The sequence below is a fragment of the Pelophylax lessonae genome (assembly GCF_965119305.1).
Source record: "Pelophylax lessonae genome assembly, chromosome: 2".
NCBI classification, from domain to species: Eukaryota; Metazoa; Chordata; class Amphibia; order Anura; family Ranidae; genus Pelophylax; species Pelophylax lessonae.
In genome coordinates, this window is record NC_138769.1 from 573,864,532 (window position 1) to 573,892,417 (window position 27,886).

Sequence of the window (27,886 nt, forward strand, 5' to 3'; positions counted from 1 at the left end):
TGCATACTATTGTGTTATGAACCAGTGAAGTCCATTTATAAACAGAAACACATTTGTGTGTTTCTAATAATTACAGAAAAATCAAGACATACTATATTACCAAAAGTAATTTGATGCCTGCCTTTACACGCATGTAGCACTGACCCCTTGAGGGTTGCTGGTTTTACACACTTTTGGATTCCCCTGGGTTACCCGTAGCAACTGCTTGCAGAAATCTTAGCACTTTACTTTCTTGGCTCAGTCAATAGACAGTTTAGGGGTTGTTGTTTTTGTGGATTTATTTTAAATTGGGATGGGAGAAGAGATGAGTGGGATACTCCAACAATCAAACTATTCACAATGCTGAGGACATCTGATTGAGAATGCGGCAAGGCCACAGCTTCATCCTGCCACTAGATGAATCTGAGTTAAATGTTCCTTTACGTATTTCTCTTCAGGGCACACACCTAGCACCCTCTTTCCTTTACACTACTCCGGAGTGGCCCCCTTCCTGGGCAGGCCCTTATGCAGGATCCTCTGTACTCATGATACTGCTTTCCAGGTTCTCGCAATGCCTCAACTCCTCCAGTCAGCTCCTCCTGGACCTCTGGGTTCAGCTCCACACTTCTGGCTCACCAGACCGACTGCCTGTGACCACGCACCAGCTACTTTAGAAGAGAAGGCCGCTGCCACCCTCCTTCCCGGACTCTGCTTCCAGCCAAAGACCTCATGCACATGTGCCCCTGGCTTTATATATTCCACCCCACAATGCACCAAGATAAGCAGTCTGTGCCAGTCCCTGGGGCTGTATCAAAGGCCTGTGTCCTCATTGGCCGGGTTCCCTCCACTGTCCAATGTACCTCCCCATTGGGCACAGTGGGGACACTCCCTCAGAACATATGAATCACACACTGGACACACTGAGCACTAACTCACAGATCCTGCTCCCTGTTAAGCAGAGTGCAATATAGAATTTACTTGCTGCTCCTCTGATAGGCAGACAAAGCCAAAAACTATACTCACTCTCTATCAGCTACCTAGGAGGGTGCTACACTCACCCCCCACCAAACGAGCCATGTCCTCATTGGCTCTGGGGCAGCTTCCCCCTGACAAAAATTGCCTCCAAAAATTTCCTAACGGAGTATCCCACAAACCTGGAAAGGGGGAAAAGGGAAATAACGAATCTACATAGTAATTAATTACATAGAAAAATATAAATATACTGTACATATATTCACAAAAGCATTTTTTACACAAAGGCGCATTAACTTAACCACTTGCCGTCTGAGTACGGTAATACTACTGCGGCAAAGTGGTTCGTTATCGTCTGACGACGTAGTATTAGCGTCGTCAGACACTCCCCCTTCTGGGCGGCGCTTGCGCGCCGCCAGAGGCTCGCTCCCGCTGTTTTCATTCACAGCGGGAGTCGGGCCAGGGGAGGAGCAGCGGCGATCGCCGCTGCTCTGCCCCGATCGCCGGGGATCTAGTGTGGAGATCCGCCCGCCTGTGTAAACACAAGCGGGCAGATCTCCATAGTGACAGGGAGTGACAGATCGGACTGTTCAGCATAGCTGGACATCCGATCTGTCCATGACTCACTCAGTCACCTCCCCCCCTACACGTCAGTAAGCACCAGGCATACATTAACCCCTCCCTCTCCAATAAAATTAACCCCTTCCCTGCCAGTGTCATTTTTACAGTAACAGTGCATATATATAGCACTGATTACTGCAGTAATGTCACTGGTACCCCCAAAAGTGTCAAAAATGTCAGTCAAGGGTCCGATCTGTCCGCCGCAATGTCTCAGTCCCACAAAAAAATCGCAGATCGCCGCCATTATGCGTTAAAAAAAAACCACCAAAAATGACAGAAATCTTTCCCTTTGTTAGTAAACGCAATAACTTTTGCGCAAACCAATCAAAATACGCTTATTGCGATTTTTTTTTACCAAACATAGGTAGCAGAAAACAAATTGGCCAAAAATTTTTTAAAAAATTGGTTTTTACATCTTTTTTGGGGGGAATTTCATATAAAAAAAATGTTAAAAATATTGTTATTTTTTCAAAATAAACGCTCTTTTTTTGTTTATAGCGCAAAAAGTAAAAATCGCACAGGTGATCAAATACCACCAAAAGAAAGCTCTGTTTGTGGGAAAAAAAGGACGTAAATTTCGTTTGGGTACGGCGTCGCACGACCGCGCAATTGTCAGTTGAAGTCGCACAGTGCCGAATCGCAAAAAGTGGCCTGGACGGAAGACAGCAAAATCCTCCGGTGGTAAAGTGGTTAATGTACCCCCCCCCCCACCACCACCAAAGAGACCTCAGGTCACTACCTGCTCTCCCAAGGTAGCAACCAGCACAAAAGTTCCTTTCCTGGCCCATTGGCCCAACAGAATCTTCACAAAGTATCTTTGTAGAAAAAGTCTCTCTGTAAAAGATTCTCCTCTTCAGCCCGATGGCCCAAACTACTCTGCACAGTGTTCTTTTAACTTGAGGTGATAAATGATCCTGGCCATTATAGCACAGTCATAGTATCACTAGAGTCCTCCTTTAACAAGGGTCTCTTTTTGTAAAGTTGGAGGGTTGGCCCTCTTTGGTGAAACCCCCCAGCGGTGGCAGTTGTAGATTTCCCAATCCCTTTTGCAAGGATAGAAGGGAAAGGGGTATTGGAAATAGGGCTTGGGCCCTTTAGCAACAAAGATGACAACTGTACACTTTACACTCGGGCTCTCCAGCCCCTCTTCTTCCTCCACAAACTTTATACACAGTCTCCATTGGAAGGGTAACATCCTGCATCCTCAGCAATAGTAATCTGGATGAGGAATCCGGACAACCTCTCCCTCAGAGTCTCTGACACGGATGGACCAAGCCTGGCGAGATCCGTTTGGCGGCGGACCTTCACACGGTTAATGTAGATAGCCCGCACAAAGTTCCAGTTGGCCTTTACAGGTTGAAAGGTTTTCCACAATTCAGGCTTTGACTGGTTGCGGTGGGGTTTCAGGATGTCAAGAAAGTCCCACACAGCCTCATCATACCAAGCCTTTCTCCTGGCCTCGATCTCCAGCATGATCTCCCTAGGAGCATCAGGATAGTCTTATCCATATTCCAAGGCCACCTTTCTCTGTATCAGCCCTTGCAGTCTGGACAACCTGGGGAGGGTTTGTCTGTTACCTCTCCCAGGCAGGGAATACAGGGTCTCCTTCTTGATGATGAGGAAGGCATAGGCCTCGTTTTGTTCCCAAGCCCAGGCATAGGTTTGAGGTGGATAAAAAAGAAAAGAAGGGGAGGCGCAAACACCTAGTGCATTACCCGTGGTCACTGTTGCAAATAGTTTAATTAAAAAATGCCAAATGCATACTCACAGACGCAGAGATAAAAACATGTTACAAGAATCCACCATGTGTGAACTGGAACAAGTCCTTCAGTCAGGACCGCTAACGCGTTTCGGGGGTCAGGCCCCCTTCCTCAGAGCTGGTCTTACCACGTGCAGATCACAACTATATATGACAACTTTTAATTGCAACAGTTTTATTTGCAACAGTGACCACGGGTAATGCACTAGGTGTTTGCGCCTCCTCTTCTTTTCTTTTTTATGTACCCGTTTTGGAGTTCCCTGCCTGAGGAGAGCAGCACGCCAGTCTTCCCATTCGGAGTGAGCGCTGGGCTGAATTTTTGTACATAGGTTTGAGGTGGGTATAGATCTGGGACCTGTGTAGAGTAGGCCTCACAGAACCCCAAATTCTTGGCACACTATCCACGTACCTCAGAATTCCTAGTCTCCTCATCAGGAATGCTAGGACTGGCTGAACTGTTCCGTTCATCCAACCCCCAGTCCCACTCTGTCTCTTCCTCTGACCTCCAGACATCAATCCCCTCCTCCAAGGATCCATAATGATTCTGAAAGCTAGGAGAGCCCATGTCATTGGCCCCGGCCTCTTCCTCACTGCTCACATTCACAGTCTTTCGCACCGCAGGCCATCGACTCCCCTCTGCCTGTGTTAGAGCGGTATTGATATCTGCCACTGCAGTCTTCCGTGCATCAGGTGGCCACTCCTTGGCCCTCACTACCTGCATGCACATAGCCCCTGTAGTGCGGGTCTTCCTCACTTGGCACCCTGCAGTACCAGCAGGTGCTACTGGTCCCAGCCCCAGCAACATCTTGAGTACTCCTCTTCCTCTGCCCACAGGGATTCCCAGTTCAGAAGCCGACAGGACTCGAGTGACCCCAGTCTCCCACAACACATTCATTCTTCTGGACTAACCATTACTTCTCTATACCCTCAGCAGCAGATTGCCACAGTGGCCGCACTGGCCCCACACTTGCAGCCGCATGGTGACATTCAGAAACTGACTAAATACCATGCCCAAAGGCTCCACGCCTGCTCCGGTACACAACGCCAGCCATCCATCGGGCACAAGTTGTACCCCAGTGTCCCACAGGGTCGACATTGGCATTCCGGTCTGCTCCGCAAGATCTCCGCCAACACATGGGATAGCCTCCGTGTTCTGGCTCACTCCGGCACTCGCCATCTTGCTCCTCCACACACGTGTCACCCGCTCAGCTACACCCGAAAGCGGAAGTAATTTGTAGGCTCCCTTCCTCCTTCCGGATTGGCTGTTTGTGGGTGGGGTCTCCGCCCACAACTCTAGATTAGCCGATTCTCTGGTGGTGGCTCCTCCTGCTAGGCAGATCTCTTCAGCGTGCACTTTCCCGCACGGTACAGTAACCTCTTCACTGCCGCTCCAACTAAGCTCAGCCAGCATAAAGATCACTGTACAGCAGATCGTGCTCCTCAATCCGCACGCATCCGCCATCCTTGTCTGAACCTGGGCCTCAGTTGCACCTCCATCTCGCCAGGCTAACTGATCTCCCTTGCTATTTTGGAGAATTGTCTCGCTGTTAGGCATTGCATGGCCGACATTTCTCTTGATAGCACCTGTACAGACAACATTCGCCATGCTCTCTTGGAAAAGTGTCCCGCTGTCATAAATTGTCAACATTTTTCTTCACAGCATCTCCTCCAGGATTACTCTCTCTACTATTTATGAAAATTGTCCCGCTGACATATACTGCACGGTCGACATTTTTCTCCATAGTGCATGTCCAAACATGGCCCCTGGCACACCGATCCACGTGCCCTAGGCCGTTACTTTCTCTGTACACACTTGCACCAGTCACTGTAAAGCAGACACAGTCCTTTTGTACAGCATGATGCATCTCTTCTCCTCTAACTCTTCTGCACATTTCTTGAAAGAACAGATTACAATTTTGACAAAAGTCTATCCGTTGCTGTTGGCAACCATCACTGTGAACTTGACTCTTCACCCCACTCTCCCCAATACCTGTAGAGCAGGCATCACTCTCCTCTTTGTCACTCCAGCACATTTCTTGAGAAAGCATGACATTATTTTGCTAAATTCCTCAGCCGTTGGCGTTAGCAACAGTTGCTGTAACCCAGTACGACATCCCGGACGAGCCCCCAAATGTAGCACTGCCCCTTTGAGGGTTGCTGGTTTTACACACTGTTTGGATTCCCCTGGGTTACCGGTAGCAACTTCTTGCAGAAATCTTAGCACTTTACTTTCTTGGCTCAGTCAATAAACAGTCTAGGGGTTGTTGTTTTTGTGGATTTATTTTATATTGGGATGGGAGAAGAGATGAGTGGGATACTCCAACAATCAAACTATTCACAATGCTGAGGACATCCGATTGAGAATGCGGCAAGGCCACAGCTTCATCCTGCCACTAGATGAATCTGAGTTAAATGTTCCTTTACGTATTTCTCTTCAGGGCACACACCTAGCACCCTCTTTCCTTTTCTCCAGCTGACACCCGTCCACTGACTACACTACTCCAGAGTGGCCCCCTTCCTGGAGAAGCCCTTGTGCAGCATCCTCTGTACTCACAATACTGTTTTTCAGGTTATCACAATGCCTCAACTCCTCCAGTCAGCTTCTCCTGGAACTCTGGGTTCAGCTCCACACTTCTGGCTCACCAGGCCGACTGCCTGTGACCACACACCAGCTACTTCAGAAGAGGAGGCAGCCACCACCCTCCTTCCAAGACTCTGCTTCCAGCCAAAGACTTTGTGCACATGTGCCCCTGGACTTATATACTCCACCCCACAATGCACCAATACAGCAGTCTGTGCCAATCCCTGGGGCTGTATCAAAAGCCTGTGTCCTCATTGGCCAGGTTCCCACCACTGCCCAATGTGCCTCCCCATTGGGCACAGTGGGGACACTCCCTCAGGCCATATGAATCACACACTGGGCACAATGAGCAGACCTAACTCACAGATCCTGCTCCCTGTTAAGCAGAGTGCAATATAGAATTTCATGGCGCTCTCTGATGGTGGGTGGCATACCATGAGGTAAAGAGGTAAAAATATAGAAAGTAAAAAATGGGTAGAAAAATATAAAAAAGGATGAGGTGGAAGGGGGGAGGGGGCCCAGGAAAGCGGCTGCCAGCTCAAACAAGGAGAGGCTCTGAGGAGAATAAACAAAAAGAAAGCAGCACCAGCTTAGTGAAGCATAAGGTTTATTGATAAAAAAAACACATAGTGACTTACTCTTAGGTAAGTAAAGGCCGGTTCGGTAGGTGAATGGGATCATCCATCTTCTTGTCCTGGATACCGTTGCAGAAAGGAGGGGTGCAGGGTGCCGGTGGTGCGTGGAGGCTGTTGTCTGGCAGCCTGTCTGATGGTGCTGTGGTGGTGGAGGACTCTCAATGGGGTCCACTTCCTACTTCCTGTCAGCCCGACATCACTTCCTGTGAGGTGGAGGGAAAGATGGGCGTTGCTAGCTTTCGGAGCATCCGTGCTCCTTCATTATGGACAAAACAAGGTCCATAAAGACATGGATGAGTGGGTTTGGGGTGGAGGACCTTGACTGGCCTGCACAGAGTGCTAACCTTAACCCAACAGAACACCTTTGGGATGAATTAGAGCAGAGACTGCGAGCCAGGCCCTCTCGTCCACATCAGTGCCTGACCTCACAAATGCGCTTCTGGAAGAATGGTCAAACATTCCTATAGACCCACTAATAAACCTTATAGACAGCCTTCTCAGAAGAGCTGAAGCTGTTAGAGCTGCAAAGGGAGAGCAAACTCAATATTGAACCCTACGGACTAAGACAGGGATGCAATGAAGGCTTATTTGCGTGTAAAGGCAGGTGTCCCAATACTTTTGGTAATATAGTGTATGTGTTTACGGAGAGTCATATCAATTTAACTGCAGAGGCAAATTAAGCAAAGTGGGGTTTAAAATCAATCACCTTTAATCGCTTGCCGACCGCCGCAAGTACATATGGGTACGTCACTCGCCTGCGAGCCAATAGGGGGCAAGCGCGCGCCGCCCGAGGTGCGCTCCCGCCCCCGCTCATTCACAGACACCCCCGCGCGTGTGCCCGGCGAACCCGATGTCCGCCGGTCACTCGCGATCGTCCGTTACAGAAGGAGAAAGGCAGGCCGCCTGTCATTTTCCCCTGTGTAAGTGCAGAGATTATACGGTCCTGCTATGCAGGATCGTATATCTCTGTAGTTACACCACTAGCCACATCCCATAACAGTTAGAAGCATGCCCCTAGGGACACACTTAACCCCTCCTTCTCCAATAAAGTTAACCCCTTCCCTGCCAGTGTCATTTTTACAGTAACAGTGCATATTTATAGCACTGATTTCTGTAGTAATGTCACTGGTACCCCCAAAAGTGTCAAAAATGTCAGTCAAGGGTCCGATCTGTCCGCCTCAATGTCGCAGTTCCGCAAAAAAAAATCGCAGATCGCCGCCATTACTCGTTAAAAAAAACAACAAAAATGACAAAAAGCTTTCCCTTAGTTAGTAAACACAATAACTTTTGCGCAAACCAATCAAAATATGCTTATTGCGATTTTTTTTTTTTTACCAAACATATGTAGCAGAAAACAAATTGGCCAAAAATGTTAAAAAATTTGGATTTTTACATTTTTTGGGGGGGGGGGGGAATTTCATTTTAAAAAATTTGAAAAATATTGTTATTTTTGCAAAATTGTCGCTATTTTTTTTGTTTATAGCGCATGATCAAAAAATCGCACAGGTGATCAAATACCACCAAAAGAAAGCTCTGTTTGTGGGAAAAAAAGGACGTCAAATTTGTTTAGGTACAGCGTCACACGATCGCGCAATTGTCTGTTAAAGTCACGCAGTGCTGAATCGCAAAATAGGGCCTGGTCAGGAAGGGGGTAAAATCTTCTGGGGCTTAAGTGGTTAACAATGATCTAGAGTTTGCACATGTGCTGTGCATAAGATCATCTGGAAAATGTAAGTTTCTAACAGATTGGCATGTGAAATATAGAAACATATTGTTAGTGCTGACCACCCGCTACTTGCTCTGCATTTTCAATAAGATGTCACTTACAAGATTACTGTCTTCTGACGAGGGCAAAACTCACACCTTCTATTTTAGAATTCACCCTTCTGTTGCTATACATTTACATATTAACCGTTCGCTGTTCCCATCTTCTTGTAGAAAATTAAGCATTGCATTTCAATAAAACAGGAATTTGCGTTTCTTTTCAGTGCCTAATTTCAGGATATTTACAATGATATTTTTAATAATGTTGTTCTTGTAAACATCACAGGTATACATACATAAACTATTAATTAGAGACAAACATTACCTCAAGTTTCTGAACTAGGTTTAAGATCTGTCATTTTAGAGGCGCATGCACGAAGGACTCCAAGATTGCCGCTTAGTCTTGGAGCTCCGCACCGCTCCGATCCTCTAAGCTCCACCACAACCTTCAGAGCACTCGTTCCTGACCCGCTGAACCAGCAATCGACCTGAGAATACCAAGAGAATAATCTGATGTCCGCAGGCTCTGCCAGGAGAAATTTGTCCAGTCAGCAGGATCACATCCCGCAGCAAGCTGGCCTATCCAAGATGGCCATCGTTACCACACGAGGCACAGAAGGTGATACAGAGTATTCCATTGCTGACAAAGATGCCTCTAGACCTGGAATGACTCCTATAATACATCACATGTGAAGACCTTATCCTGACACCCATTAGTGACTTTCTCGCAACTCCAGATGCATGAGAAGGGGGCCCACAATCCACATATCACTTCTACTGATTTCCTTTTAATGATAGCCGCTTTTTCCATAATGCTATCCAGGGGTCTGGCCCAAATAGCTGCACAGTTCACCTCCTCCATCCATGCTGAACTGCAGCATTTCGGATCACGGATAGAAGTCATTGAAAAGAAGACTGATAAATTTGTAGCCAGAATTACCCAAAACACTTCCGGATTACAGGACATCCAGGATCAGTTGGAAACTGCATTGTCCAAAATAGATGACCTTTAAAACCATTCAAGACGATACAACTTTAGAGTCAGAGGTCTCCCTGAATCAGTAAATGAACTTAAACATGCAATTCGCTCCTTCATCAAGAACTTAATCCCTTAATCCCAGACATCCCAGAACACTGTTTGGAATTGGACAGAGTGCACAGAGCCTTGCAACCAATGCAATCCGACAGTCTACCGAGAGACATTATAGTTAAACCCCACTTTTACTCTGTTAAGGAAAAGGTGATGAAATTGTCCAGGAATTCAGATGGGCTCAGTATTCAACACCATAAGTTCCATGTCTTTGCGGACCTCTCCCCCTTTCCCATACAAAGACATCGTTCTCTGAAACCCCCTTCTTCAAGTTCTGGCTCAAAAAGACATAACATACAGATGGTCCTTTCCATTTCGCCTGAACTCATATCGTAACAAGGCCCACAGCTTCTTATCATTCTTAGAAGGTGAACGCCTGCTCCTACACCTGGGGCTGATTACCCAAGAGATCCCTCCTCCTTCCACTGCCAAGGGTCCCTTATCTGCCAAGAGGCCTTCCCCTCCTAGTCCACTCACTCCAGTTCGGCAGAAACCACAACCAAAGAGTCAAGGGACTCTCAACCTCCCTGAGGAAGTCATCTGGATTAAGGACAACTGGATCCTGTTTAGCTCCTACTGGAACTGATCTTTAAGACAACCTTCCTCTTCCCACAATTCGTGGCAGCTTTTAGCATGAGCTTACCTCTCTGTTTACTGGATGACTCCTCTGGGGGGGGTAAGAGGGAACCGGTAGTCCTATTCCCCAATGTTTGACGAGTTTAAAGTCTATTTTGTCTTAAAGTTTCCAAGGTTTTTCTTACATCTTCCTTTAGTTCTACTTGGGCATATTTCTTGTTAAGATGCAACTGGGATGTCTTCCAGGGTGCCTCCTAGGGTTCTCCCTTTTGGTGGGGCAAACTCTGGGACCCACTATATTCACTGGATACATTGCTATAAGGAATAATATGATTGACCCTGTGCAGTTGCCTCCTTGATGCTCCCGGTGGGTAACAAAGAAATCTTTGCTGTCTGATTGCTTGACAGGGGATAGGGGGCAGCTTGGCGACAACTGTTCAGGCCCTACTCCTTCCATGTTTTAAAGAACAGAGCTCTGTTTATTTGAAGTTTGTTATTAAATCTTTAGGCGGGTGGACCGAAGTGGATACAATGCGCCTCCATTTGCTGCTGATTCATTTATGTTTTACTCTCAGTGGCAGATTGATGTTACCCGCTTTCGGGGATATCACCATTCTCAGGGTTTTTGGTGAGAAGTGGCTGGACCCTTCCTCACCTGGGTGGGTTACTGGGTTTTTGGTTTCATTATCTCTAAAATTGTTGTCTTGTATTCTTTTGCTTCCCCATCTCTACCTCTTTTATTTCTCTAACCTTTCCCTTTCCTATGGTCTCCCTGGAACTCCTCTCACATCGATTCGCAGGATTTAGACATTGGAAAGGCTGTGGATGCACTGCACGACAAAGCGACCTGTCTTCACTGGTGAGATTTTTTTCTATTCTACTTTTTTTTTCTATTTCTACCTCTTATCCATTGCTAATTCTAAACCTTCCAATACGATCATGCAGATTTTATCCCACAATGTACAGGGTCTTAATTCCCTGGTAAAACAGCATAAATTGTTCCAATTATATCATACCCTAAACACTGATGTTATTCTCCTACAGGAAACTAATTTCCCGATCTCCTACAACCCCTCCTTCCTTCACCAGATCTTCCCCCAATTTTACCTAGCTAATGCCACAAACAAGACATGTGAAGTAGCAATTTGCTTTTTCAAACGTTTAAATTTCTCCCCTTCCAAAATACAAAGGGACCCGGAAGGTTGTTACCTGTTGATAGTGGGTACCATCGATGGAAAAGTTAATACATTTGTATCCTATTACACTCCAAATAAAGGCCAAGTGGGATTTTTCAAATTCATGACAAAAACATTGAAGCCCTTTTTGCAGGGCACCATCATTTTGGAGGAAACTTCAATATAGCATCTCATCTCTCTTTGGATAAAACAAGTAAGGGGACCCAAAAATCAAAACGCTGCCCGCCCCCCAGACAAAGCCTAAAAATAGAGAAGATTCTTCATCACCTGGCATGATAGCTATCTGGAGGGAATTAAAGCCCCATGTCAGGAATTACACACACTTTTCGGCCCCACATCACACATACACCAGGATTGACCATATTTTCATCAGATCTTCCTCTATTCCCCTAGCCATGACATCCAAAATTCGAGACACACCTCTATAAGATCAACTCATGCTGACACTTTCCCTCCGACTCTTTTTACGGGACGAAGGCCCATCCAAATGGCATCTTAATGAGACCCTCCTGAGTGTCCCAATACAATGTACAATCCTATAAAAAGCTCTTAAGGAATATTTTACAGATAATGACAATAACAGCGTTTTCGCCAAAAACACTTTGGGCAGCCCACAAAGCAGTGCTGAGAAGGAAACTCATTCAAATTTCTTCCCAACTGAAACGTAAACGCAGAGCTGAAATCCAGAAACTGAATGAGGAATTCCTTAAAATTAGTAAATTTCACAAAGTAACCCTACATCTACTATCCTTTCTCAGCTAGATTCTGCAAGGTGGAATTAAATCTAGCCCTGGCTACAGCAGCAGAAAAGCACATTAGATGGACTCGTGCTAAATTCTACTCACAGAAAGACAAGATAGGTTCTAAATAGGCAAACAAACTATGCTCTAGACCACGTACCTTACCCTTCCCCAAAATTCGCACTTCATCAGGAAACTTGACCCAAAACCCTATCTGTGTCATGTAAGCCTTTCAAGCTTTCTATTATAATTTGTATGACTCGCAATCCTCATTTGTATGATTCGCGCCTGGGCTTGACGGTTTTTCTGTTGCATATTTTAGGAAATTTGGCCCCTCCTTATCCCCCTATATGGCTTGATTTTTTAATTCCCTTCGAGATGAAAACCCCCTGGAGAGTGATTTAAACTCAGCATATATCCCTGTCATTCCCAAACCGGGGAAAGATACAAGTGATGTTAATAACTATCGTCCGTTATCACTTATTAATAATGACCTTAAACCTATGAAGAAAATTCTTGCATCGAGACTGTCAAGCTGTATAGCTAAATATAATTACAAGGACCAGGTGGGTTTCATATCTGGAAGGCAGGGCCCTTACCAAGTTAGGAGAGCCATAGATATAATATAATTGCTACATTCTCACTGGGATGGGGGCACCCCACAGGAAGGTTTTCTTTTGTCCATTAACCTCCTTGATTCAGTCTCTTGGCCCTACCTATTTAAAATGTTAGGAAGATGGGGTTTCGTTGGTGGCTTAACAAAGGTCTCTTCAGAATAGGACACTTTTTTAACTTTGTGAAATCCTTTTTCCGCTTCTCATGTTATTATAAGGAGTGCCCAGAAGGTTGAACACTTGTTTTCAAAGGGGAACTCTTTTTCTTCCTCTCATTCTCTTATATTTTGATAGCCAAGCGTGAGGTTTTTTTTTTTATTTGGACATGAGTGGATCTTTGATTCCTCTTATCCCTCTCTATATGATTCAATTGGCCCTGGCTCTGACGTTAGTTATACATTAGTTATACCGATGGCTTTGGACTGGGGCTGGAGAGGGAAGGGCTTCCGGATCTCCAGATACCCGTGATTGGGTCTCAATATCCACAGTTTGATCCCATGGGGGTGGAATGTCTGTTCCCCACCGGGTTGAAGGGGCCCTGGTGACACTCCCTTCCCCTAGCCTGGTAAATCCCCTGGGCCTTCGACTATAAGCTTAGAGGATGTAGGAAGCATTGGCTACTTGTTGTGGTCAGTCGTTTTGTTTGATTTATATTCTCTCTGTCTCCATATAATTACACAAACCACTCTAAAAGGTTTTGATTTCTTATACTGTACTTGTTCATTTACACCTTAATTATTATCTATATGTACCTTTTATTGAGAGATTCAATAAACATATTGAAAATAAAAATCTTCCATTTTAGAGAAAATATGCAGCTTCAGCATCAGCTGTCACCACAGACTTACTTTTTATTCCAAAATGTTACAAGCTCTGAAAATAACATAGTATAGGGGATCACTATTTTAAAAGTCCACTGACGTCTCATAAAATGTATCCCCCTACAGGTTTTGCATCTGTCCAGGCCCTTGCTGAGAAGCCAGTGGACTGACATGTAAGGAGAACCAACTGTATGACCAGTTAATATAATTTTAGCAAACTATGTTGTCCCGCCAAAGCTTTATTTAGATTTATTATTAGTTTATTTTTACAACATTCTCTACTGCATTTTAGCAATTCCAAGCATTTCTTACCCCAGCAAAGATTGCACCAATCAGATCTTGAATATAATTGCATCTGCTTGTGGATAATATTACATCATATAGGGGTAGAGAAGTATACCTTAGTTTGTATGCAAGATTAAGGTATTGGTTTACTCAAGGCAAAAAGACTATTAATTTTGCAAATTGGACTGTTCACTTTGCAAGGGAAATTTCCCCAGAGCTTGGATAATGAGGTACTGACTTCCATCTTTCAATCATCAAAAAAATGCTGTTTTCTATTATTATTATTATATTCTTTGTATATGATTGTGTATTCTTTGCAAAATAGTTTCACCAGATTCCCTAAGCTCTGGGAAAAATAGTGCAACTTAATTTGCAGAGTGCAACTTCACTTGCAAAATGAATAGAGTATTTGACTTTAGTAAATTAACCCTTAAGTCAACTTTAGTACAGAGATGATAGGCCAGGGCATCTAAATCTCTATTGTAGGCTCAAGCCACCCAGGTATCACCAAGCCATAAACCTGGGCTTTGCCCACGCAGAGCTTAGCAACAGGTTTCCCTTCTCCCTTCCCTGCTGCAAATACTCATTTTCTTTTACAGTGAGGGAAAAAAGTATTTGATCCCCTGCTAATTTTGTACGTTTGTCTACTGACAAAGAAATGATCAGTCTATAATTTTAATGATAAGTTTATTTTAACAGTGAGAGAAAGAACAACAAAAATATCCAGAAAAACGCATTTCAAAAAAGTTATAAACCTATTTGCATTTTAATGAGTGAAATACGTATTTGATCCCCTATCAATCAGCAGGATTTCTGGCTCCCAGTTGTTTTCTATACAGGTAGCAAGCTGAGATTGGGAGCACTCTCTTAATGGGAGTGCTTCTAATCTCAGACACCTGCCCACAGAAGCAATCAATTAAATTCCAATCTCTCCACCATGGCCAAGACCAAAGAGCTGTCCAAGGATGTCAGGGACAGGGACAGGGACAGGGACAGGGACAGGGACAGGGACAGGGACAGGTTATTAGACCTACACATGGCTGGAATGGGCTACAAGACATCACCAAGCAGCTTAGTGAGAGGGTGACAGCACAAACACAAAATAACTGTCAATCTCCCTCAGTCTGGGTCCAAACAAGATCTCACCTCGTGGAGTTTCAATGATCATGAGAACGGTGAGGAATCAGCCCAGAACTACACGGAAGAATCTTGCCAATGATCTCAAGGCAGCTGGGACCATAGTCACCAAGAAAACAATTGGTAACACACTACGCCGTGAAGGACTGAAATCCTGCAGCACCCGCAAGGTCTCCCTGCTTAAGAAAGCACATGTACAGGCCCGACTGAAGTTTGCTAATAAAAATCTGAATGATTCAGAGGAGAACTGGGTGAAAGTGTTGTGGTCAGATGAGCCCAAAATCAAGCTCTGTGGCATCAACTCAACTTGCTGTGTTTGGAGGAGGAGGAATGCTGCCTATAACCCCAAGAACACCATCCCCACCATCAAACATGGAGGTGGAAACATTATGCTTGGGGGGGGGATTCTGCTAATGGGGACAGGACAACTTCACTGCATCAAAAAGATGATGGACAGGGCCATCTACCATCAAATCTTGGATGAAAACCTCCTTCCCTCAGCCAGGGCATTGAAAATGGGTCGTGGATGGGGATCCAACATGACAATGACCCAAAACACACGGCCACGGCAACAAAGGAGTGGCTCAAGAAGAAGCACATTAAGGTCCTGGAGCGGCCTAGCCTAACCAGTCTCCAGACCCAAATCCCAAAGAAAATATGGGGAGGCAGCTGAAGATTCAAGTTACCAAACATTAGCCTTGAAACCTTAATGACTTGGAGAGGATCTGCAAAGAGGAGTGGGACAAAATCCCTCCTGAGACGTGAGCAAACTTGATGGCCAACAACAAGAAACGTCCGACGTCTGTGATTGCCAAAAGGTGTTTTGCCACCAAGTACTTAGTCATGTTTTGTGAAGGGGTCAATTATTTCACTCATTAAAATGCAAATCAATTTATAACTTTTTTTAAATGCATTTTTCTGGATATTTTTACTGTTATTCTGTCTCTCACTGTTAAAATAAACCTACCATTAAAATTATAGGCTTATCACTTACTTACTACGTCAGTGGGCAAATGTACAAAATCAGCAGGGGATCAAATACTTTTTTCCCTCACTGTACTTCCCAATCACTTCCATCCCATCCTACACCATTCCAGGATCAAGGAAAGAAAGCTTAGTACCCTTTCTCTGCCTCCTTATGGCAGTGTGAGGCCTATTACCAATCACCAAGGCTGTCACATTAGAGGAAAGAGTGAGTCACATGCTTTTTCATACCCCAAAAACTGGGTATCTCCCAGTGGCTCAAAGAAGCAGAAGACAAGTAAAGGAAACTTGAGTGTGTACTTCTGGAAGGGAAGCACAAGAGCAAACGAGTTGCTTTGTCCTAAATGGACAAAGCATAGGTTTTTCTTTAAAGTGATTTTGAAGCGTGGTTTAAAAAGAAAAGAAAAGAAAAAAATACAAACGTGTTATTCTTACCTGCTCTGTGCAGTAGTTTTGAACAGAGAAGCCCAGAGCCTCCTCTTTTTAGGTCCCCTACTGGCTCCCCTGGCCCCTCCCTTCTGCCTATTGCCCCACAGCAAGAGTTTTGCTCTGGGAGCACCCAAGCAGGCTCGCTCCTGAGCCACTGCTCCATGTGTCCATTCACATGTGGAGCGTTGCTTGGACCCGCCCCTGCTCTCCCCTCATTGGCTCAATGGCTATGAATGACAGTAGCGGGAGCCAATTGACACCACTACTGCGCCAGCCAATGAGGAGGGAGAGACCCGGAAGAGCAGAGGATTTTGTACACATAACTGGATTGGGATGGGGCTCAGGTAAGTTTTAGGGGGGGGGCGCTGCTGAATACAAAAAGTTTTTTACCCTCATGCATAGATAGAATGCATGAGGGTAAAATTCCTTGAGCCTTTAAAACCCCTTTAAAGACCTGAGCCCTGCTGCCTTGAAAAAAGAGACCCTGTATCACATCTGTATTTGTGAAGATTTTCTTTATGTTTGATTATGAGATCATGGCATCCGACCTGTTTACTTCACAGTACCCTGTCGATCAAAGGCTTAGGCCTATATGGTGTGCAACAGATACCATTTTGTACCTTACTATACCACTGGAGCCCTGTTCATGAAATAGTTATACCTGTTCACTGGCTAATTTCAAACCCCCATTGTATAAATGAAAGCTTTCCCTGTACCTCTAGCTCATGACAAGACAACCCTATTGCAAATATTACAGCAATTCTAATTGAGATATAAACCTGATTGCTTAAACATATCAATGGCAGTGGATAGGATATTTTCACACAAATACCTGTATGTATGACCTGTATTTAGGAACAAGACCTAAATACCATAGTCCTTTGGAAAAAGCATGATGTGCTGAGGTCTCTTTCATTATCAATGGCAGGGCTTGGCAACTCAAGCCTCAACCAATCTTATATGCTTGAGTATTGCTGTACCACTTTGACTTTCAGCCCAGGTATAAAACTGGGCAGATTTCCCATTTCATACTTTCTTCTATCTATTATATCTAGCAGTGGATAGAATTTTCCCCGTGCAAATTCTGAAGACCATGAAGAATGACCTACAGACAATCATTCTGGCGCACACATCACAGAACTTTGGTTTCTTCAAATAATGATCCTTGAATTTGTGGGGTTTGTCATTAACAGGGCGAGGTGGCTCTGGAGGAGGTTCAATGACTTCTTCTTCCTCCTCTTCTGACTCATAGATATAGTAAATAATTGGGCCCGAGTTGGGCAGCTCGCCATTTGGCTGAGTCTCTGGGCTTGGAGGCTCGGGCTCATTTTCTTTCTTCTTCTTTTTGAACATTTCCTTCAGCTTCTGAACCTGAAACACATAATTACACATTTATTAGAAAAATAATGTCATGAATAGTAATGATAGCTTTAAAAGATGTTCATACTATAGATCATATGACAAAATAAAGTTGGCGGTTAGACAGACTTATATTTGGTTGTTGACTATGGAAATTGGATGCAGGACTTTAAAGCAATTTTGGGGCATAAATTAGGGTGATACAATTAATTAGTTAGTCAACTGTATTCTTGAGTTAGATCAAATGAATGGTACATTTGGGATGATTTAATAAAGAAGTGGAGGCTGTTTAGCTAAAAAAATTAAAAACTTAATTTTGTTAGCACATGATTGGTTGATTGAGATGAACACTGCTTTGCCGAATTTACTAACATTAACTTTGCAAACACACTTTTGCATGTGAACAGCAAGGCTCCTTTAGTAAATCAACCCTATTTTGGTAATTAAAGATGTAAAATAAAATGAATCATAATAAAAAAAAAATCTGATTTAAATTTAACCCTGTGACCTACAAATCTTCATAGTTCTGTGATGTCACCATTCTTTTACACATGATATGTGGTTGGATGAAAAAAGGATATGTAACTGGTGTTTATTAGGTATCTAGTTTTCCCATAATTATATAACTTTTAAGAATTCTATTGTATCTTAGTAGGAACATGCTTTTAATTTCTAATTGTAATAATCAGTCAAACCTGACTGCTAGTGAGAGCAAAACACAACCATCATGCAACACTAATAATAAAATGTGTGTGTTTATATATATATACACATATATATACACATATATACAGTGGGTACGGAAAGTATTCAGACCCCCTTAAATTTTTCACTCTTTGTTATATTGCAGCCATTTGCTAAAATCATTTAAGTTCATTCTTCTTCCTCATGAATGTACACATAGCTCCCCATACTGACAGAAAAACACAGAATTGTTGACATTGTTGCAGATTTATTAAAAAAGAAAAACTGAAATATCACATGGTCCTAAGTATTCAGACCCTTTGCTGTGACACTCATATATTTAACTCAGGTGCTTTCCATTTCTTCTGATCATCCTTGAGATGGTTCTACACCTTCATTTGAGTCCAGCTGTGTTTGATTATACTGATTGGACTTGATTAGGAAAGCCACACACCTGTCTATATAAGACGTTCCAGATCACAATGCATGTCAGAGCAAATGAGAATCATGAGGTCAAAGGAACTGCCTGAAGAGCTCAGAGACATAATTGTGGCAAGGCACAGATCTGGCCAAGGTTACAAAAAGATTTCTGCTGCACTAAAGGTTCCTAAGAGCACAGTGGCCTCCATAATCCTCAAATGGAAGACGTTTGGGACGACCAGAACCCTTCCTAGAGCTGGCCGTCCGGCCAAACTGAGCTATCGGGGGAGAAGAGCCTTGGTGAGAGAGGTAAATAAGAACCCAAAGATCACTGTGGCTGAGCTCCAGAGATGCAGTCAGGAGATGGGAGAAAGTTGTAGAAAGTCAACCATCACTGCAGCCCTCCACCAGTCGGGGCTTTATGGCAGAGTGGCCCGACGGAAGCCTCTCCTCAGTGTAAGACACATGAAAGCCCGCATGGAGTTTGCTAAAAAACACCTGAAGGACTCCAAGATGGTGAGAAATAAGATTCTCTGGTCTGATGAGACCAAAATAGAACTTTTTGGCCTTAATTCTAAGCGGTATGTGTGGAGAAAACCAGGCACTGCTCATCACCTGTCCAATACAGTCCCAACAGTGAAGCATGGTGGTGGCAGCATCATGCTGTGGGGGTGTTTTTCAGCTGCAGGGACAGGACGACTGGTTGCAATCGAGGAAAAGATGAATGCAGCCAAGTACAAGGATATCCTGGACAAAAACCTTCTCCAGAGTGCTCTGGACCTCAGACTGGGCCGAAGGTTTACCTTCCAACAAGACAATGACCCTAAGCACACAGCTAAAATAACAAAGGAGTGGCTTCACAACAACTCCGTGACTGTTCTTGAATGGCCCAGCCAGAGCCCTGACTTAAACCCAATTAAGCATCTCTGGAGAGACCTAAAAATGGCTGTCCACCAACGTTTTCCATCCAACCCAACAGAACTGGAGAGGATCTGCAAGGAGGAATGGCAGAGGATCCCCAAATCCAGGTGTAAAAAATGGATTTTTGTAAAATCTTACCGTAAAATCCTTTTCTCTTAGCTCATTGACAGACGTAGTCCTCGGTGATACAGCACCTTCGGGTTATGTTGCCTCCACAGGAGCAGGACTAGACAGGAAATAAAAATGCTCTGGCCACACCCCAGGGGCAGTCCCCGAGGGTATATCCTCTCTCTCTCCGCCACAGCAAATCAGTTATGTCACAAAAGCAGTGCTTAGAGAATTTAACCCAACCCAACTCAAAAACAGAGGGGCGGGACTACGTCTGTCAATGAGCTAAGAGAAAAGGATTTTACGGTAAGATTTTACAAAAATCCATTTTTCTCTATCGCTCATTGACAGACGTAGTCCTCGGTGATACAGCACCTTCGGGAAGTCCCAGAGCAGTATCACAAATGAGGGGTGGGAAAATGGAAATCAAATCCCAATCTAGAAGGCCCAACCGGTGCCAACTGGAAGTTTACAATGCTCATCCTTAATGATGAGACTCAACAAAAATAAATTTTTCAAACAGAAAAAACCCTCGAGGTAGACCACCGGTCTCCTCAAATTGCGGCCTGCAAAACCTTGCGGCCAAATGAGGCATCCGCCGATGCCATCACATCAATTTTATAGAATTTTGTAAAGGTATGTACCGACGACCAGGTGGCCGCCTTACATACCTGGACCACTGACGCCTGATGGCGAAAGGCCCAGGAAGTACTGAGCGCTCGAGTGGAGTGCGCCCTAACAGGGAACGGAGGATTCTGACCCTTAATAGAATAAGCCTGTACCACCGTCTGTCTAATCCATCTGGCAATGGTCGTGGCAGATGCAGGCAACCCCTTTCTGGGGCCATCCGTGATCACAAAAAGTGAATCCGTCTTACGGAATGATTCCGTAGCTTTCAGGTATACCCTGATTGCCCGAACCACATCCAAGGAATGCAACGCATGTTCCCGATGATGATTGGGCTGAGGACACAAGGAAGGTAGTACAATATCTTCATTCAGATGAAAATCTGAAACCACCTTAGGAAGAAAGGATGGCTTAGGATGAAGTACTACCTTATCCCTATGAATCACTAGGTATGGGGACTGGCATGATAATGCAGCCAGTTCTGACACCCTGCGAGCAGAAGTGATAGCCACCAAGAAGGCCACCTTCTGGGATAAAGTAAGCAAGGGAATCTCCCTGATGTTTTCAAAGGGAGGTTTCTGTAGAACCGACAAAACTAAATTAAGATCCCAGGGCGGTAAGGGCACGCGGACTGGTGGAGCCAGGTGCCGCACCCCCTGGATGAAATTCCGCACCAAGGACTTGGTAGCTAAAGGTTTCTGAAAGAAGATTGCTAATGCTGAAACTTGACCCTTGATGGTGCTCAAGGCTAGTTTCTGCTCAACCCCTTTTTGCAAAAAAGCCAATATTCGAGTCACCGAATAGGTACGTGGAGGAAATCCTAAAGATTCGCACCACGCAATATAAGTCTTCCATGTGTGATAATAGACCTTGCTGGAAGTCGCTTTCCTTGCTTTAATAAGGGTAGGAATGACTGAAGCTGACAACCCTCTGTCCTTCAGTACTTGGGTCTCAATGGCCAGGCCATTAAACCCAGCGACTGTAAAGCACAATGGTAAATTGGTCCTTGAGACCACAGACATTCCCTGAGACGAAGTTCCCACGGAACGTCTGCGACTAGCATGTCCAAGTCGGCCAGGCCGGCTTGACGAGGCCAGCCTAGAATTTCTAGGACCACTGGCGCTGACTGGATCTGAACCAGGCGTCCCTAGAGCTATCTGGCCCCGACCATCCGAGAAAATCTGGTCGTTTTCTGTTCCCACACATTTATCAGATACCTGATTCCTATCAGGAAGGGTGATCTTTTCTGGTTGAACCTCAGGGACCGAAGTCACCCGGCTAGAGGCTTCTTGGTCTGTCTGGTCAACCAGATCCGATTCCTGTGGAGAATAGAGACTAATCTTAGGAAAAGGTAAAGTAAAAGATCTATTCAGGGAACGGTGACTACCGCTCCCTGTAGTACTTAAATGTTGGAAGGGAAGAATCGCACCGGTAGTAGTAGTCGATGCTCGATCTAATATCCTGAATACCGGTGAAAACGTCCCCCCACCCTCAACCCGGGTGGGGGCGCACCTTCAGGCTGTGTAATCCTTTGCTTCGGGTTTGGCTGAGTCGGTCCTCTGTTTGTCCGACCAGCCTTTCTTGAACCCTCCTGGAGGAGTCTTGCCTTTCCCGCTTGTTCCAGCCGGGCGTACGTACCCTTTATGGGCGGTAAAGAAAGGTCCTCGCTTGTTGCGAGGTCCCTTAGCTTTAGCAGCCTGTGGCAAAAAAGTGCTCTTGCCCCCAGTGGCATCCTTAATAATTTCATCTAGGGTGGCCCCAAATAGACGATTCCCCTGAAAGGGGAGATTCGTCAAGGTCTTTTTGGAACCTAGGTCAGCTGACCAGCATTTTAACCACAGCACACGTCTGAGGATTACCGCTGACATAGATGCATGCCCTAATAGGGGAGTAGTGTCCAAGGCTGCGTCCCAGATAAACTGTAGCCCTTGTATAATCTGTTCCATCAAATCAGATGTTTCCTGGGGAATATCTTTTCCCCTAAGGTCTTGGCGTACCAATCTCGCCCATTCCGTAAGTGTCTGGGAAACTAGACCAATAACAATTACTGGTCTAAATGCTGACCCTATCAGAGAGAAGATAGTGCGGGACTCTGCTTCCATCTTCCGATCCACCGGATCCTTAAAGGACGAAGTGTCCTCCACTGGGATAACCGTGGCTTTATTCAGCCTGGAAATAGGTGGATCCACTACTGGTGGTACCGTCCATTTCTTAATGAAGGATTCCTCAAATGGATAGCGTCTAGCAATACGCTTGGAAATCGTAAAAGGTACGCTTAGAATGCTCCCATTCTCCTTTAATTTTATTACCAAAACACTTGGGTACAGGAAAAACCTTCACCGTTTTGATGGGCTTGTTAGTACCAAAGGGAATCTCTGTTTCAGTTGCCTCTGCCGGTAAAACCTCAAGTCTTAAGGTTTCCCGCACTGCCACAACTAGTGCGTCCACCAATGCTTCTTCCTGAATTATAGCGGGAGAAGGAACGTCCTTCCTCACTGTCTGAGGGAGCTTTACCTGAGGTAACAGCCCTTGCAGAGGGACCTGCAGCTGCAGTGACCATCTCTGAATCTGAGTCAGAGGTGTCAGATAATATAGGGGTAGGCGGGGGTCGCTTCCTTGACCCCCGTCCCTGACAGGCTGCCTCCACCCGAGCCACCAAAGACTCCAAAACTGCTGTAAATGCATCCATACTCTGTGCACCGGCGGGTCCCGTGGCCCCCTCGAGGGAAACAGGTGGGGGAATTTGTGTGGCAGGGTCCATGATTATTCCAGTAACTTCCCGGATAATACAATTCAATTAAATAAAAAACTTTTTTTTTTTTTTTTTTTTTTTTTTTTTTCAGACCCCCAGCGCCACAAAAGCCCCTTAGTGTTACCTGCTAGGGATCCCTATCGATCGAGAGAGAGATAGACCCCCAGGCTCACCACTTGATGCTCAGAGTTTAACTGCAACAGGTTACAGCGCTGTCTTCACAAACAGGAAGTCTTTTGGCTGGCTGCCCAGGAAGAAAGGAGGCGGCTCCGCCCCTCTGCATGCCTTCCGGCGCCTCCCCTAGCTCCACGAGGTGTTTGGATCACCTCAAACATGGCCGCCCCCATGCTGGAGACACGAGGCTACGCCAAAATGGCGGCTCATGCGATCCAGCAAAAAAAATGGCGGCGGCCTGTACCGAATAGCGGCGTGCTGCAGAGCACACAACACCTTCTCTGCATGGGGATTTGGCGTGGTTGGCGGTACCGGCCCTGGCGACCGCATGGCCGTTCGGAAGGCCTGCTATAGCTGGAGATTTGACTGGGAAGGCAGTCTACATGTCCGTGGCTTCTGACTGGTAGGTACTTTATTATTATCATAGTAAGATTCCCAGACTGCCACTGATTACAATCTTTTTAACATGTATACAATTAGATTGTTAGCTCCCAAACCAAGCCTCCTGGCTTTTTGCACATAAAATCACACTCAAAGTAGGGGGATCTGTGCCATGTTATAGGATAGAGGGGGACTCTATCTTACCATACAGAGAGGGGCCCGCGTTCACCACAAGACCCGTCAGCAGAAAAGGGGGAACATACTACTCACCATACCGGAACCAGGCGGGCACCAACTCCTGACAGTACCCCTCTCCACTGGGGCGGGAGGGCTGTCGACCAATACGGACGCCGTGACTCATGGTCCTTGGCGTTTCAGCGAGACGTTTAACTCGCGGGGTCAGTCCCCCAGTGGGACTATGTCGCGGCCGACCCAGCGCGGAGCTATGGCCTGCACGCGCTCGTAGGCTGAACTGGGGTGACCACCGGATCTCAACATCCAGCCCGTCGCCCAGTTCAGCTTTCTTGCTTGAAGATCTCACAGGAACACTGGAGAAAAAAGCTGTCTAAAAAATCTTTTTAAGAAAAAAATCTTGCCAGGACCGAAGATCCCAGCAAGGTATCTAGGTCCTTACTCCTGACTAGACAGAAAAAAACTGATTTGCTGTGGCGGAGAGAGAGAGGATATACCCTCGGGGACTGCCCCTGGGGTGTGGCCAGAGCATTTTTATTTCCTGTCTAGTCCTGCTCCTGTGGAGGCAACATAACCCGAAGGTGCTGTATCACCGAGGACTACGTCTGTCAATGAGCGATAGAGAAAGACTTGTTGCATCTTTCCCAAAAAGACTCCTGGCTGTATTAGATCAAAAGGGGGCTTCTACTAAATACTGAGCAAAGGGTATACATACTTAGGACCATGTGATATTTCAGTTTTTCTTTTTTAATAAATCTGCAACAATGTCAACAATTCTGTGTTTTTCTGTCAGTATGGGGTGCTATGTTTACATTTATGAGGAAGAAGAATGAACCTAAATGATTTTAGCAAATGGCTGCAATATAACAAAGAGTGAAAAATTTAAGGGGGTCTGAATACTTTCCGTACCCACTGTATATATACAGTATCTCACAAAAGTGAGTAAACCCCTCACATTTTTGGAAATATTTTATTATACAGTCAGGTCCATAAATATTGGGACATTGACACAATTCTAGAAATTCTTGAAATGAAACAAACAAGATATGCTTTACCTGCAGGCCTTCTGCTTTAATTTGAGAGTATTTGCATCCAAATCAGGTGAATGGTGTAGGAATTACAACAGTTTGTATATGTGCCTCCTACTTTTTAAGGGACCAAAAGTAATGGGACAATTGGCTGCTCAGCTGTTCCATGGCCAGGTGTGTGATATTCCCTCATTATCCCATTTACAAGGATCAGATAAAAGGTCCAGATTAATTTCAAGTGTGCTATTTGCATTTGGAATCTGTTGCTGTCATTTCTCAATATGAGATCCTAAGAGCTGTCACTATCAGTGAAGCAAGCCATCATTAGGCTGAAAAAACAAAACAAACCCACCAGAGAGATGGCTAAAACATTAGGTGTGGCCAAGTCAACTGTTTGGAACATCTTTAAAAAGAAAGAACGCACCGGTGAGCTCAGCAACACCAAAGACCACGGAAAATAACTGTGGTGAATTCTTTCCTTGGTGAAGAAAGCACCCTTCACAACAGTTGGCCAGATCAAAAACACTCTCCAGGAGGTTGGCGTATGTGTGTCAAAGTCAACAATCAAGAGAAGACTTCACCAGAGTGAATACAGAGGGTTCACCACAAGATGTAAACCATTGGTGAGCCTCAAAAACAGGAAGGCCAGATTAGAGTTTGCCAAACATCTAAAAAAGCCTTCACAGTTCAGGAACAACACCCTATGGACAGATGAGACCAAGATCAACTTGTACCAGAGTGATGGGAAGAGAAGAGTATGGTGAAGGAAAGGAACTGCTCATGATCCAAAGCATACCACCTCATCAGTGAAGCATGGGTGGGCATGTATGGCTGCCAATGGAACTGCTTCTCTTGTTTTTATTGATGATGTGACTGCTGACAAAAGCAGCAGGATGAATTCTGAAGTGTTTCGGGCAATATTATCTGCTCATATTCAGCCAAATGCTTAAGAACTCATTGGACGGCACTTCACAGTGCAGATGGACAATGACCCGAAGCATACTGCGAAAGCAACCGATGAGTTTTTTTAAGGGAAAGAAGTGGAATGTTATGCAATAGCCAAGTCAATCACCTGACCTGAATCCGATTGAGCATACATTTCACTTGCTGAAGACAAAACTGAAGGGAAAATGCCCCAAGATCAAGCAGGAACTGAAGACAGTTGCAGTAGAGGCCTGACAGTTGCAGTAGAGGCCTGGCAGAGCATCACCAGGGATGAAACCCAGCGTCTGGTGATGTCTATACGTTCCAGACTTCAGGCTGCAATTGACTGCAAAGGATTTGCAACCAAGTATTAAAAAGTGAAAGTTTGATTTATGATTGGTAATCTGTCCCATTACTTTTGGTCCCTCAAAAAGTGGGAGGCACATATACAAACGGTTGTAATTCCTACACCGTTCACCTGATTTGGAAGTACATACCCTCAAATTAAAGCTGGAAGTCTGCAGTTAAAGCACATCGTGTTTGTTTCATTTCAAATCCATTGTGGTGGTGCATAGAGCCAAAAAGATTAGAATTGTGTAGATGTCCCAATATTTATGGACCTGACTGTATCTTTTCATGTGACAACACTGCAGAAATTACACTTTGCTAAAATGTATTGTGAGTGTACAGCTTGTATAACAGTGTAAATTTGCTGTCCCCTGAATAACTCAACACACAGCCATTAATGTCTAAACCGCAGGCAACAAAAGTGAGTACACCCCCTAAGTGAAAATGTCCAAGTTGGGCCCAATTAGCCATTTTCCTTCCCCGGTGTCATGTGATTCCTTAGTGTTACAAGGTCTCAGCTGTGAATAGGGAGCAGGTATGTCAAATTTGGTGTTATCGCTCTCACTCTCTCATACTGGTCACTGGAAGCTCAACACGGCACTTCATGGCAAATAATTCTCTGAGGATCTGAAAAAAAGAATTGTTGATCTATATAAAGATGGCTTAGGCTATAAGAAGATTGCAAAGACCCTGAAACTGAGCTGCAGCACAGTGGCCAAGACCAAGCAGCGGTTTAACAGGACAGGTTCCACTCAGAACATGCCTCGCCATGGTTGACCACAGGAGTTGATTGCACATGCTCAGCATCATATCCAGAGGTTGTCTTTGGGAAATAGACGTATGAGTGCTGCCAGCATTGCTGCAGAGGTTGAAGGGGTGGGGGGTCAGCTAGACAGTATTCATACCATACGCCACACACTGCATCAAATTGGTCTGCATGGCTGTCATCCCAGAAGAAAGCCTCTTCTAAAGATGATGCACAAGAAAGCCGCAAACAGTTTGCTGAAGACAAGCAGACTAAGGACTTGGATTACTGAACCATGTCCTGTGTTCTGATGAGACCTTATTTGGTTCAATGGTGTCAAGCGTTTGTGGCAGCAACCAGGTGAGGAGTACAAAGACAAGTGTGTCTTGCCTACAGTCAAGCATAGTGGCGGGAGTGTCATGGTCTGGGGTTGCACGAGTGCTGCCGGCACCGGGGAGCTAAGTTTCATTGAGGGAACCATGAATGCCAACATGTACTGTGACATGAAGCAGAGCATGATTCCCTCCCTTCAGGAATGGGCTGCAGGGCAGTATTCCAACATAACGACCCCAAACACACCTCCATGACGACCACTGCCTTGCTAAAGAAGTTGAGGATAAGGGTGGCCACACAAAATATAGAAGCTAAAGGCCCGATTTGGACATTTCCACTTAGGGGTGTACTCACTTTTATTGCCAACAGTTTAGACATTAATGGCTGTGTGCTGAGTTATTTCGAGGGGACAGCAAATTAACACTGTTATACACTGTATACTCACTACTTTACATTGTAACAAAGTGTCATTTCTTCAGTGTTGTCACATGAAAAGATATAATAAAATATTTACAAAAATGTGAGGGGTGTACTCACTTTTGTGAGATACTGTGTGTGTGTGTATATATATATATATATATATATATATATATATATATATATATATATATATATATATATATATATATATACACACACCACACACTATGTACATAATTTAGGCACTCTATATAGATAAAGAACTAGGACTTCAACACACTTTGATT

General features: G+C 44.9%; 1 protein-coding gene across 2 annotated transcripts in view; it reads right to left on the reverse strand.

The window, feature by feature from the left end:
* The window catches only part of STAC3 (SH3 and cysteine rich domain 3), a gene marked incomplete at its 5' end in the record, with an annotated part of 183,657 nt that overhangs the window by 100,851 nt on the left and 54,920 nt on the right, over positions 1-27,886 (reverse strand). The window contains one exon of one of the 2 annotated variants that reach the window (XM_082247152.1): positions 17,293-17,554. In XM_082247152.1, the coding sequence (XP_082103278.1) occupies positions 17,293-17,536 (244 nt within the window). Of the gene's footprint in view, positions 1-17,292; positions 17,576-27,886 lie in introns of those variants that run through there. The other variant, XM_082247151.1, reaches the window with a different exon arrangement.